Source organism: Psammomys obesus, unplaced genomic scaffold, assembly GCF_907164565.1.
Source record: "Psammomys obesus unplaced genomic scaffold, mPsaObe1.curated_primary_1811, whole genome shotgun sequence".
Taxonomy (NCBI): Eukaryota; Metazoa; Chordata; class Mammalia; order Rodentia; family Muridae; genus Psammomys; species Psammomys obesus.
The window spans coordinates 14,892,094-14,905,750 of NW_026596131.1; the positions used below are offsets into that span (position 1 = coordinate 14,892,094).

Below are 13,657 nucleotides of genomic sequence, written 5' to 3' on the forward strand. Positions count from 1 at the left end.
GAGTTAGCTCCCTGTGTGTCTGCTCCAGTGTGGGGCTCAGGTCATTGGCTAGTTGGTGTCTGAGTGAGCACAAGGGCTGTGTGAAGTGCCCATTTGTACTCAGAGCTGTGCCAAGGTGGAAGCCTCCGTGCACAGGTTCTTCTGCCCCATGTCTGTCCTGAGTGTGTGCTTTAGGGTGGACGCTGGAGCTCCTCACAGGAAGCCAGACAGTCTAGTTGCTCAGGCTGCTCATCATTTTAGACCTTTCTGTCTCCCCTTCCCCTCCCAGCTGGCTCTGTCTCCCAGAAGCTTCTGTCAGGGTCAAAGAACTTGTGTGGTGGCTGGTGTTTAGCCCTGGTGTAGGCACAGTGACTGGAAATATCTAACCCACTTTCTTTCTTCCAGGGGATGTCCTTTTCCAGATGGCCGAAGTCCACCGGCAGATCCAGAACCAGCTGGAAGAGATGGTAAGTTTGGCCTCTGGAACCTCCTCCTTGGGTTCAAGGAGCAGACATAGGTGAGCAGGGCAATCAGATGTCTCTGAAGAGGACTGTCTGTGTACTTTAGCTGTGTGTCCATTTGGAACTTCCATAGCCATACAGTCAACACTCGAGATAAGGAACACAGTCACAACAGTCACAGTGATCTGGAGAAGAAGGGGAACCACAGGGACCTGTGCTGGCTCAGTGAGGGCTGGCTCCATGAGAGTCACCTGTGCCCTGGTGAATGCCCCAGCCAGGTCCCAGCTCTGATGGGACAAAGTCAGATAGTTCTCTGCATTCAAGTCCAGTTCCTTTAGCCATTGCCTGAATGATTCAGCAGAGGGAAGATGGTGGAAAATGAACACCAAAGCTTTAAAAGGCTTGATTATTTAACATTCTGTCCAGTCCTCACCCTTAGGCAAGTCCTGGCTCCACGGGGTTCTCCCTACATGGTACCAGTAGTGTCAAGGCTGGTTCTGAACCATCTCCTGTCCTGTGCCTCAGAGCTGCCTAATGATCTGTTTCCTCCCTGTGTCCAGCTGAAGTCTTTTCACAATGAGCTGCTCACGCAGCTGGAGCAGAAGGTGGAGCTGGACTCCAGGTACCTGAGTGTAAGTACACCCTGGGCCGTGCCCGCTAGCCACCTTTGCCAGGCCACCACCGCCCTGCCTGTACATCTGTCTCGGAGGCCTGAAGCTTTATTTCCCGTCTGGGCTCCCACTCTAGTGGCCTAGAGAAAAACCCATTGCGTCTGATGTTCCCTGTGCAGCTCCCCTGCCCCCTCAGCCATTTGTCATAGCTGATGACTCGGTTTGTACAACAGAAGCCATAGGAGTGCCTTGTTCGAGCCTTACTGACCTTGCCTGCTGGCCAAGGCTGCTGTGGTACTCACCACATGAGTTTATGGCTCTGCACCTGCTATCAGGGGCAAGGAATGAGGCCAGGCTGCTTCCCAGGCCTAATTTTGGTCTTGGGAACTGGGGATCTGTCAGAGGAAGATGGGGAGACCTACAGCTGTGACCCCTGCCTCACTCTGGCCAGCTGGAACCTGCTGTGTCCAGGGAGCGGGGAGGACTGAGGAAGGAACACCAAGATGCCTGTGAGGCTCACAGGCCTCTGTGGTTGTGTCATGGATCCTCAGGCTGCACTGAAGAAATACCAAACAGAACAGAGGAGCAAAGGCGATGCCCTGGACAAGTGTCAGGCTGAGCTGAAGAAACTGCGCAAGAAGAGCCAAGGGAGCAAGAATCCCCAGAAGTACTCGGACAAGGAGCTACAGGTAGGCTGCCGCCTGCAAGTAGGAGCTTAAGTCCAAGGGCAGCTGTGACCTTTCTTAGCAGGGAAGAGCATCCTCATCTTCCCATAAGTCGCTCTGTCTGTCTCGGGAGGAGAGAGCCCTTGGGTGTGGCCAGCGGTTTCTGCAGCACGTCCCCATGACCTTGATCTAGAGGGGTGGTTAGCTCAGCAAAGACGCTAGAAGGGTTCTCGGCTACTGACCAGGAGCTCAGACCAAGTCCTCCCCTGACCCTCTGGAATCCTGCCCAGAGCCAGACCCCAGACTGCTATTGTAATCAGCCTGCGATCACCCACCCATCTGTGGCATATGGCCCTGGAGGCTTCCAAGCACTGCAGGAGCTGTATGCTGACGGAGCTAGGATATTGTGGCCAGACTGGCACTTATGTCAGGAACCGCAGGCACTGTCCTGCTGATGAGTAGGCCTAAACCCCCACCTGCTCCTGCAGCCCTAGTGGCACAGATAAGAAGGGATATACAGGATGCCCAGTGTTTTAGAGGGATCATCAGGAAAGCCAGCCACAGGGCCTGGAGAAGATGAGGTATGGCCTGGGGTCCCCGTATACCTATAGCGTCTGGCAGCACCCACCACCAGGTGAGTTCTTGCCCGAAGCATGGGACGTTTCTCTTGTGCCACGTTGCCTCTGGCTTTTCCTCCAGGTCCAGGAGGGTGGGAAAGGCTGAGGAGAGTGCCAGGCTGCCCTTCCTGATCATGGTGTCACTAAGCAAGTCAGCAGCTCTAAGGTGGCTTCAGAGAGGTGCCTCTAAGCCCGTGCAGGCCTGATTGGGGATTTCACAGGCCCATGTGGGATCCTGTCATACGCCCAGCTGCCTGAAGGAAGAGAACAGCCCTGGACAGCATTCTCCATGTCCAGTTGCTGCACTAGCAGGAAACTCAGCTCCCTGCCACCCCAGCCACTGCTATCTCGCACAGACAGCTTTTGCTAAGTGGCAGTAGCGTGCCTTCCCTGCTTCAAGCACAGTTTTCTGAGTCTGGAGTCTTTGTTTTGATCATGTACATGCATCTCTGTATGTGAGGAGGTACATGTATATGCAGGCACACACATAGAGGGCAGAGGATAACCTTACGTGTCATTTCTCCTAAGGCTCTTTCTACCTTCTTTCTGAGAATCTCTGATTTGGAGCTTGCCAGATAGGTTAGGCCGACTGGCCAGGAGCCCCAGGAAGCTGCCTGTCTGCCTCCCCAGTGCTGGGGTTATCACTGCAGACCATCACACCTAGAGTTGTTTGTTTGTTTGTTTGTTTGTTTGTTTGTTTGTTTGTTTGTTTTTGGGGTAATGGGGACCAAACTTAGGTCTTCATACTTGCAAGGCAAAACTATCACAACCCTAGCCTACTTTAATTCTTTTTAATGACCATCTGACCCATGGCCACCTCACCAACACATACAGGCTGAGGCTGTCACAGAGGGGCTTCTCTGAACCATCCTGACTTGTTCTTGAACACATTCCTCAAGTGACCTGCAGGACTGCGGAACAAACATCAGTCAGTGTCCAGCTGTTGCTACCTTTTGTCATCTTGCTCTTGGAAAACCTGGCCAGCAGACATAACCCTGCTGCCTGGCGGGGGAACAGGCTCCTGGGTGCAGACATGGGCCGTGCAGGAGGGCTTTCCATGTGCAAGTGCACAGCCTAGAGGAAACCTCCCTGGAGCAAGCATGGTAGCCTAATGGTGGGAGTTGGCTCTTGTTTTCTCCCTAGTAACAGCCTTATCTAGACATTGCACACCACACGTAAAGCCTACAGAACAGTGGTTTTCGGTATGCTGGGAGACCTGTACAACCATCGTGCCAGTCAGTCTGCAGCAGTTTACCAACCTAAAAGGAACCTCATATCCAGCCGACTCTATCCCTGTCACCTTATTCTCCCTTCCCGGGAACACCTACCTGCTTTCTGTCTCCCTTTCTGTTCTAGACATCAGCTGGGAGTGACTAAGTCACACCATATGACCTTGAGCATGACTTCTTGCACTGAGCATGTTTTTCAAGGTCTGCCCATGCTGAGCGTGAGCTCGGCACTCCCTGTCACACACGTGGGAGGTGGTTCCCGTTGCCTGTGAGGACGCTTTGGGCACTAAGCGCAGAATGTCTGACAGTAGAACTGAAGCTGCCCTGGCAGTTCACCTGATGGCATGAAGGCATCTCACATGGTGAAACATGAGTAACCTCAGACTCAGATGCCCCTCACGCATGACTGGGTGCATCAGCTTAGCTCTGCCAGGGTGAGAGTGTCCATGCCCCTCCAATGTGCTCTTCCAGGGCAGAGCAGATGCAAGCGCATGGAGGAAGGACGGTGACGTTGTGGCCAGTGGAACCCGCCCAACCTCAGTTGACTGAGACATGAGAGAGCATGGCATTGGGCTTCAGGTGATCAGAAGGTGGGCTCAGAGAGGGAGCCACATGGAGAGCCCAGTGCAAGTAGCTAGCGATGGCACAGCAAGTGCCGTGGCTGTGACAGGCCCCGGCGTGGGGGCCTCCTAGCTTTCTCTTAAGGGGGCTTCATGCTGACTTCTAGTTTCGAGCATCAGCCTTCTCAAGGCTCCCTGTGGTCTGTCCCAGAGCATGGTTTCATAGCTGTGCCAGGCCCTTCTCTGCTCCAGCCCCAGCACTCTTATCAGCCTCTCTCTGCTCAAGAAATAGCTCTTTGTCTTCCTTATTGCCACAGATGGCACTGAGATGGCTTATTTTTTTCTCCTGGGTACAGCCTCCAGGGCTTCTCTGAACCTCAGTTTCCCTATTGTGAGATTGAACCATCCGTCCTGGCTTTTTCCTCTGAGCATAGACAAAAAGGGCCCTACTCCCCACCTTCTGGCATATGTGTACCACTGTCTTCTCAGACCCCTCTCCAAACCTCTTCCCTGTCTCTCTCTTCCCTCGCTGTGACCCTTGGCAAACAAAATGTTCCACATCTGTGTGTTCCAGTAGGGAAGGCCTATGTCCTGTACTTTTCTGGCCGAACACAGTGAGGCTGGTCCCTCGGTGGACAGCCTTGCTTACCCAGTTGTGTCAGTTTGGATTTACATGGATTGTTGCTGTTGGCAGGTTGTGTGTTGGGAGGTAGGGCATTAGATTGAACTTACAGCCTTCTGTAGGCTAGACAAGTGCTCTGCCCCTGAGCTGTAGCTATCTGTGTGTAATCTACAGCTATCCATAGATAGGTGGTTGTTGTTTAAATAAGGCTAAGTTGTCTGGGCTGGCCTTAAATCACTCTGCAACCAGGCAGGCCTTGAACTTATATTCTTCTGCCTCATCCTCCCCAAACAGCTATGTGCAGGCCTATGATACCGCCAGCCCAGACTGTTTCAGGTTTTGAGAGTATTGCAAGAGCACCAGAGATGGTGCTTCCGATGCCCAGGCAGGCAGTGATATTCTTGGAGTCTCTTGCCTCACACCTTTGAGGGTAGAGAGTGTTTGACGTATGGCTGCCCTGGTCCCTCTGAGCTGAGTGAAGATATACCAGCCACCACATCGAGCAGCCTGTCAGCCTTGCTGGGCTACCAACCAGGCTACTCAGGGACTCTCATCCCAGGGGCTGCTCCAACAGACTCCCAATGCCTCTGCAAACTTGGCTGGGGAGTCCGTCTGATTAATTCACAGAGTGAGGCTGCTGGCAGCTGAGCAGGGACCCGAGGCCCTTCAGCAAGACAGCCTCTTCCCTTCAAGGGAAGAAGATGTGAGCTGAACTGAGCCCACTCTTCTGCAAGGCCTAGACCTCCCCAGTGGCTCCAGGCCTGCTCAGGCCCACCTCTAGGCTGGCCTCACAAGGGTTGCATGTCAAGGTGTTGGTTAATAGAGAAAGCCTTTGCCTCCTGTGGTCCCTTTTCTTCACTCCTCCAAAGCTGGCCTGCAGGTGGTTCCAGGAGCCATGGCCATATAGTAGGGCTCAGCTGGGGGCTCAGAGATCTTTCCTGGCTCTAGGAATGTTGTGTCCACTAGACCTCTGGATGACTGGCAACATTAGCCGAAGTGCCCATGTTTTGTTATGTGGGTAAGGGCAGGATTCTGGTCTTTTAGGGCTCCTGGAACTACTACTTGAGTTAACCGGGAGGGTGGGACTTAACTGTTAGAAGTGGGAATTGACCCCACACCCTGAGGGAGCTCAGTGTATTTGGGGGTTGGGTGAGTATTTTTGTTGTTGTTGTTCTGTTTTTTGAGACAGGGTTTCTATGTGTAGCTCTGACTGTCCTAGAACTGTCTCTGTAGACCAGACTGGCCTCAAACTCAGAGATCTGCCTACCTCTGTCTCCGAAGTACTGGGAAGGTGTGCGCCACCACTGCCAGCAGCCTGAGTATGTCTTAAGGGCACAAGCAACATAGAAACAGAGGGCTTGACTCCGTTATTCCAACCTGGAGAGGGCTTTCCTTCTTCCCTCCTTCTTTCCTATCTCCCTCCCTCCCTCCCTCCCTCCCTCCCTCCCTCCCTTTCTCCCTCTTTCCTTCCTTCAATGTATCTGAGGTTTCTCCACTCTGTATGCCCCTCTCTGGCTTAAGTAGGGTCAGACCATGGTGAACTTAGGGTTCAGAAAGTCAAGTATAGGCTAGTGTGGGTATCTGTGTAGAAGGCCTGGGGCCTAACAACAGCCACCATTGGAGGAGGAAGAGGAGGAGCAGCAGCATGTATTTGGCTACCTCGGTCCCAAAGGCCCTGGCTTTGTCTAACATGCATGTGGCTGGCCTTTAGTTGTGCGTGTGTTGAACACGGTTCCCTTCCCTATCCCTGAGAAGTGAACACTATGTCTGGAGACCTGGTCCCCTGATCTACCAACAGGGTCCCTGTGTGGTTGGTGCCTGACACAGCAAGAGTGCTTCCTCAGCTACATGTGTAGGAGTTCTTAGAGTTCTTGGGAACAGGAACTCACAGAGAGAGGGAAAAAAGGGAGGGAAAGAGAGAGAGAGAGAGAGAGAGAGAGAGAGGAGAGAGAGTGCCTGAGGCTGCTGAGCATTGGGGCTGAGCCTCTGGAGCTCATGGTAACAGGCCTCCCCCATAGCTCCCTGCTTCTGGGCTCTGCTGAGGCTGAACCACTTAGGATAGCCAGAGCTTTGCCCCAAGCTGGACTAAGGACAGGCTGTTTACCGGAAGGGTGGTCAGTGAACACAAAGGTTGTAGGAGATGGAACTGCTTGGGGCTAGGAAGACTGAGGTTGCCAGACTACCCAGAGGGAGGGAAGACAGCAGCCTGTCCCGGTGTGCAGGTGAGGCTGCCTGGGCTCCGGATTAAGCCTGCCATATTTAAGAACTGCTCGGAGCTGACCTTGCATATTGAGAGGTCCACAGAAAACTAATTTTAATTATAGGTCAGGGAACGGGAGCTTAGAAGTGTGTGGAACACTAACGGGGACAGGCAGTTTTCTATGCAAAGGGGAAGTTCTGAGAGCTGTCTCATGGCCTCCACTTCAGCACATTCTGTCACCACAGGGTTGCAAACCAGGTATCAGGAAGCACCCGCACACAGAGGTGGGAAAAAGTGCTCTCCTGGAGAAGAGTGTACATGCCATGCCTGGGATGTGGTCTCTGTCCCCTGCTCAGAAACTCAGAAAAGATGTGGCCATCCCTTAAGGACTCTTGGAAAAATGAAAAGTAAAAGCCACACTGAGGCTTTAGAGCAAACTTGATTCTCCCTTTCCTCTCAAGGCAGGGGAGGAGGGACCTGTGAAAGGTGCCTAGATATATTGGGGGGGGGGGGGTTTTCAAGACAGGGCTTCTCTGTGTAGCCTTGGCTGCCCTGGACTCACTTCATAGACCAGACTGGCCTTGAACTCAGCTCTGCCTGCCTCTGCCTCCCTGAGTGCTGGGATTACAGGTGTGTGCTACCCCGCCCGACTCTTGGCTTTCCTCTGTCAGCTTTTGTCCTCCCTCCGCTTCCTCCAGGGATGAGGCAGATGTGAGTGGTCATGCTGGCCTCTGGTAATTCTAATAGCCAGCTGATATCCTAGGGACTCCTAAGCCAAAAGACTGAGTGGTTATGCTGCTGCCTTCCTTTCCACTGTGTCCTGCATTGGCAGCTCTTACCCAGCACCTTGGGCAGAGCTGCGTGTGCCGTTGTGTTTGTGCCTGGACTCTTTCTGGTTCTGTCCCATTTGACTCCTCCCCCAACCCAGCTCTTGTTAGAACAGGCACAGGCAGGAGGCTGTCTGCAAATGACAGTCTTCCGAGAATGTGACAGTGCCTTTGCTTTGCCATCCCCTCCTTCAACCAGCCCTCACCCTCCTGATTAGAGAGTTGGAGAGGCAGGGTTAGGGGACCGTAGGGCAGGGGCCTGCTAGTACAGTGTGACCTTAGGTATATGGTGGGCGTGGGGGCAGTTTGACCTTCTCACTCTCGTGCTCACAGTGAGCGCTGAGGGGGCCGTGTAAGAGCCCAGGGAAAAGCAGGCGGAAGTGGGTAGGCAGGCTAAACCCCATGCAGGATCACCCTGAGATGGAGCTGAACCTGTGGAAGGCCCTGGAAGGGCTCTTGCCTGACCTTCTGTCCATGCAGGTTCTCTGTCTCGGACAGCTGTCCTTGGTCATCTCTGAGATGATGTGGAAGGGAAGTAGGTACAGGTCAGCTGTGTTAAAAGGGGGAATTGGTCCATGTCCTAGGTGGGTGCCTGCCGTACAGGGTGCTGATAGCATGCCCACTGTTCTCTCACAGTGCTTCCTAGGGCTAGGTAACTGGGCGTCTATTCACCGTGTGACACAGGGGCCTCGTCGATGGCTTTGGCACCCTTGGAGTCTTCACTTGTGCCCCAAGGCCTGTTCAACGGGCCTTGGAAGGGAGCAATTCATTCTATTTAAAGGGCTGTATAATTAACAAGGCAAACAAAATAACCATAGCTGAGATCTTCACAGAGTATAATAGCAGAGGCTGGCCCGCCTAGAGCATGATGTGGTGCAGGCAGTGTGCCCTCACTCCAGCACACACGATGGAGGCTCTGTTCAGCTCCGGGTCTCAGATACAACCAATACAGGCCTGGCTGCCAGTGAGGCCTCACACTGCAGCATCATGTGATCAGGTGAGGCGGCTGCCAGGTCCTGTCCTTACAATGCTGCTCGTGCTATCCTGGGGACCACCCGTAGTCACACCCAGCCCTAGGGACCGCCCAGAGGCAGACCCTGGCTGGCCTGTACCACCTGGTTCCATTAACAGATGGTTTTGAAGATTGAGTCTAACACATTAACTTTTGGGGACATTTTAGTCTGTAGCAGTGCTCCTTAGAAATCGGCAGTCCTGCCATCTGCCAGCGTGAGGGTGAGAAAGCCCTAACCCTGCGCGCCCATGGTCAGCATCTGCTGGCTGCTGCACTTCCCTGGGTGCCAGGCCCTTCAGACTGCGGAAGGCCTTTCCTTGGCTTTCGGTCCCTACTGCTCCCTCCCACCCAGCACAGCCCAGGGGTTCTGAGTTGTCTCCTTGGGAATTATGACCTCCAGCGGCAACAGTGGGACCAAGCAAGCCTCATGTGCTGTAGGGGACCTTGGGCAGTCCAGGGGGTTGACAGTCGTGGGAAAGCCTCAGTGGTCATTGGATTAGGGTGAACCACCACAGCTTCAGATTTTTCTAGAACGTCCTTACCTCTGAGTCACCGGCTGGCTCTGGAGCAGAGGAGACACACTTTCCAATCACTTCTGTCTTCTCAGATTACAGGGCTGTTGTGCTGGGGTGACTAAGTGGGAGTGTTTCTCTGTGGGTCTTAAATGCTTGCAGTTGGGCGTTTCTATAGTGCCGTCTCCATAGCACCCAGCTAAGCAAGGAGCTATGAGGCACTGTGGGGCGGGTGGGGACAGCAGGAACCTGGCCACTGGGGGACAGGCTTAATGCCATTCTAAGTGGCCTGATGCCAGGCCATTGGCAGTGCAGGCTCGGATTGTGTTCTGTCGTCTGCTTCCCAGAAAGTGTAGACGTTCCGCCACACCGGAGCAACCAGCTCACTCCACTGGTTGAGGAGGCTGGACACCTGAAGGGCATCCCCCACCTGTCCCCTGTCCTCTGCCGTCTCCCTTGCAAGGGGACACTGCACTTGGCCCAGATTTCCACGATCTTCCTGGTAAAATTGTGGGCTGTCTGTGAGGAGCCAGTGGCCTGGAAAAGGAGGTCAGGGAAGTCGGCTGTTATTCCTAGACAGAAGTGGCAGCCACATGTCACTGGCAGGCTCCACTGTGCTGCTGCCCAGTGCTTCAGGACCAGCACCGAAGCTCGCTTTCTCCCAGGTTGGACTGAACCTGATGGTGTCAGCCCTGGTGGGCTGCCGGCCAGGGCTCTTCCGGCCTGTAAGTGGATGCCCCTAGGGACCCAGGGCTACATTTATTCCTAAGGGGCGTAAGTAAGTGGAAATCTTAAAAATAAAATTCGATGCCCTCCTAACTCAGACTGCCAGGCCCTGCAAATGAGGCCAGGCCCCACACCGTTGCCCTGCCCCCCAGGGAGCTGAAACCTCTCCATGAAGGTAGTGCGCAGCCTACAAACCCAGAAACCGCTAGAGTGGGCTGGCTTCAGATCTGTTTGCAAGGTGCTGTTCTCGGGGCAAGGAGACCCAGAGGGCCTTGTGGCCTGGTTTATACTGCTGTCCTAGGTGACTGTTGCAAGTGGTGTCTCTTTTCTGAAGTCCCAAGATAATAGAACAGTGTGGATTATCACTGGCACCTTCTTCCTTCCCAACACAGCACCTAGCTCTCCTTATAAGACTCTGCTGCTGAGCCCTGCTGGCTGCTGCTATCCTTGACAAGTCTCTGGGAAAGGGCAGTGGCCCAAGGATCCACCCTAGCCTTCCTCGAGAAACTTAGACATTCCTGAGCTGAGACCACATGTGTGTGTTTGTGCGCGTGCATGTACGCATACATGTATCTGTTTGTCCATGTCCCTCTGCCCTAGGTCAGGTCATAGGAGAAACTACGCATAGCCTGGCTGAGCTCTGAAGACCAAAGTGTACCAATCTCAGAAAAAAAAAAAAAATTAAAAACAAAAAGGTCTGGGACAGAATGAGTGGGACCCTCAAGGCCAGCCTGTGTGCTGTCGGGTGTTTCTCTCCTGGAGAACAGCCCACACCTTCCTGACCCTGAGCACGCCTGCTCTTGTCTCCCCAGCCTTCCCTTCACACCCAGGCTGAGCCTCCTCCAGGCTCCCTGGAGTCCTCCCAGCACAGCTCCTGTGGGGGCAACAAGGCTGAATGCCCTGCCCCCCACTTCCCAGAGGACCCTGGAGTGCAGGGGAGGTTCAGGGAGCAGGAAGCCCTGGTAGGCGCTTGTTGCATAACCAAAGGAAAAGTACTTGGCGCTGTGGAGGAGAGGGAGGAGGCAATGGCCCCGCCATCACAGCGGCAGAAGCCAGTCAGGCCGGAAAGTCGCTGCCTCCTGGAATTCTGACTTCTCTTTCCAAGAGCAGTCCTCAGTCCTGCTGGCACACTTTGTGGCTGGACCCTGCCCGCCCTCAGGAGGACCGCGCAGGCTGGTCCTGCAGGGGCAGGGCTGGCCTTTAGTGTGGGGCTGCAGGGGCAGAAGCAGCAACCAAGATGTGTAGATTTGGTGACAAGGGTACGACAGACCTTGAGCTTGGAGAGATTGGTGCTGGCTGGTAGGCAGAGTTGGTACATGTACCAGTAGCCACGGTGAGGACCAACCCCCACCCAGCTGGGCTTCCCCCTCTTCTGTTCCTCCAGCTGAGCCCTGTGTGGGGAGACGCTAAGGGAACAGCCTGCTCCAACCCCCTCTGTCGCCCACGGCTCAGCCGCCCACCCACGCTGAGTCAGAGCTCTGAGGTGGCTGTGAGTCAGCTGTGAGCACCCTGGCAGCTCAGGCCTGCCCCCTGCTGGAAGATGGCCACGCCAGGAAGGACTTGTGCTGCAGCTGCTCCTGGGCAGCGGAGCTCACTGAGCACTCTGATCCTGCAGCTGGGGTCAGCCTAGGTGCGGGAGGTTCACAAGGGAGGTGAATGGGTGCTTCGGAGCAGAAAACTCTGCCTATATCTGGATGTGACTAGGCCCTCCCTTGACATTTGGGCAGCTTTTCATAGCAGGGTTTAAAGATCGAGCCAAGCTTCCACACACTGCTGCCAGGTGTCATGGAGGGATGGGAAGAGCATTAGAGGGGCGGGCATACTCCTCCCAGAGACAAAGTCTTGGGCTGACCTGCCACTGGTGCCTGCGCCATCTCAGGAAGAGCTCAGGGGAAGCTGGGCATGGTGGCGCATGCTTGAACGGCACATGTGCCTCCGAGTGAGGCACTGACACTCCCCGTCATGGTTCTTCCCCAGGCTGCTGCTTCCCTGGTTTTCTAACTGGGGTTGACTTTCTTACAGCATGGCTCTTTGGCCAGTAGTTTCTTTTGGTGTGGCTTGTATCTGTTTTGAGGCTTTCTTTTCAAATTGTGGTCTGCGTATAGCTAATACAAGTCACCACTCCAGTCATTGGGTAAGTGGCTCAGCAGCAGGAGTGCTTCCTTGGGTTGGTAGGTTTAAGGATGACAAGGGTTCAGGTATCCTAGGTCAGCCTCGGAGTCCCCACACAGCTGAGGAGGCCTTCAAGGGTGCTGCGAGTACCGGCATCCAGCACTGCACCTTATTCTGTGCTGGGCCGGAGGCCAGGGTTGTGCCGACAAGGCCTCTGCCAGCCGGACTCCTGCCACAGCCATGGTAGTTTTATTCCTACTCCCATGTTCTTGTGCTGCTGGGGGTGGAACCCAGGGCATCTCTTGGGTTCCACTGAGCTGCACTTCCAGTCCAGCACGCCTGTCTTCATGCGCTGCCTTCAATGCCCAAAGTCTCTCTTCTCTTTATAGTATATGACTCTGCCCTCAATGTCAGCCGCCCACCTTCCCTGATGCCACCTTCTCCCTCCCTGTCTCTCTGGCGATGACTCCCTGAGCTCCCTGAATACCCCTAGTCCTCTGTCAGTTCTGCAGGTTTGCACACGTCCCGGGAGCTTTTTGACCAGAACTTCCCAGGGTAGGTTATGTTTCCCCAGAAAGCTCAAGAGTGGTTGGGACAAGACAGCTGTTGGCGGCCAGAGAGAGACCTGTGACCAGGCCTACAAAGGGACAGAGTCTTTAGGTGGAGGTCGGGAGGGCAGTGCTCTCGAAGTTCTCTGGAAGCATTTGACCACATATTTCTCTTGAGCTCAGAGTATCTATGAGAACTGAACTAAGGGGGCCTCCCAAAGCCACCCATTGGATACCAGGGGAAACCAAGGTAACCTGAGTGAAAAGGCATGGGCTGGGTAGTTTTCAATTCCTGCTCTGTGAGGGCCTCTCCTCCAGACACACCCTCCGTCACATCGGTGCCCTGTATATCTCTAGATCTGGTACTCTGGGAATAACCTGAGTCTCCTGCTTGAGCTGAACAACACTAGGTGACACATGACTTAGAAGGTGCCCTGTGCTTTGTGAGGCCAGGACACAGGGAGCATTGCAGAAGTCCCTCCCTACTCTGACATGCTCATGCTGTGTGTAGCCGAAGCCTGGAAGGCACTGACCTGCCGATGGTACCTTAGCTTTCCCTTCTCAGAGAAAGCTGGGGTTGCTGGTACATGCTTGTAATCCCAGCCTAAGAGGCAGAGGCAGGAAGAGTTCCTTAAGTTCAAGGCACAGCCAAGTGTTATAGTTCAAAGCTAGCCTGGCTACGTGGAAGCCCTGTCTCAAAACTGCATTTGTCTGGGGGCTGAGGAGCTGGCTCAGTGGATAAAGTGGCTCCATAGAAGTAGAAGGACCACAGTTCTGATCCCTAGTGCCCACATCAATGCCAGGGAAGCATGGCAGCCTGCACCTGCAGTCCCAGTCCTTGGGAGAGGGAGACAGGGCCTCCCTGGGAAGCTAACCTAGTGGAAGTAGGAGCTCTAGGGCCTGTGAACTCCAGGTTCCGTGAGAGATGCTCCCGGAGAGCAGCCGTGGCTCTCTGTGCACACCTGCGGATCCACGG

The 13,657-nt window shown here is 54.4% G+C and overlaps 1 protein-coding gene across 3 annotated transcripts in view; it reads left to right on the forward strand.

The window, feature by feature from the left end:
• Nucleotides 1-13,657, forward strand: part of Baiap2 (BAR/IMD domain containing adaptor protein 2) — a 64,061-nt gene that overhangs the window by 37,071 nt on the left and 13,333 nt on the right. For all 3 annotated transcript variants that reach the window (XM_055592036.1, XM_055592038.1, XM_055592037.1), the window contains exons 4-6: nt 385-446; nt 1,001-1,072; nt 1,603-1,740. In XM_055592036.1, coding sequence (XP_055448011.1) covers nt 385-446; nt 1,001-1,072; nt 1,603-1,740 — 272 coding nt within the window. The remainder of the gene's footprint in view (nt 1-384; nt 447-1,000; nt 1,073-1,602; nt 1,741-13,657) is intronic.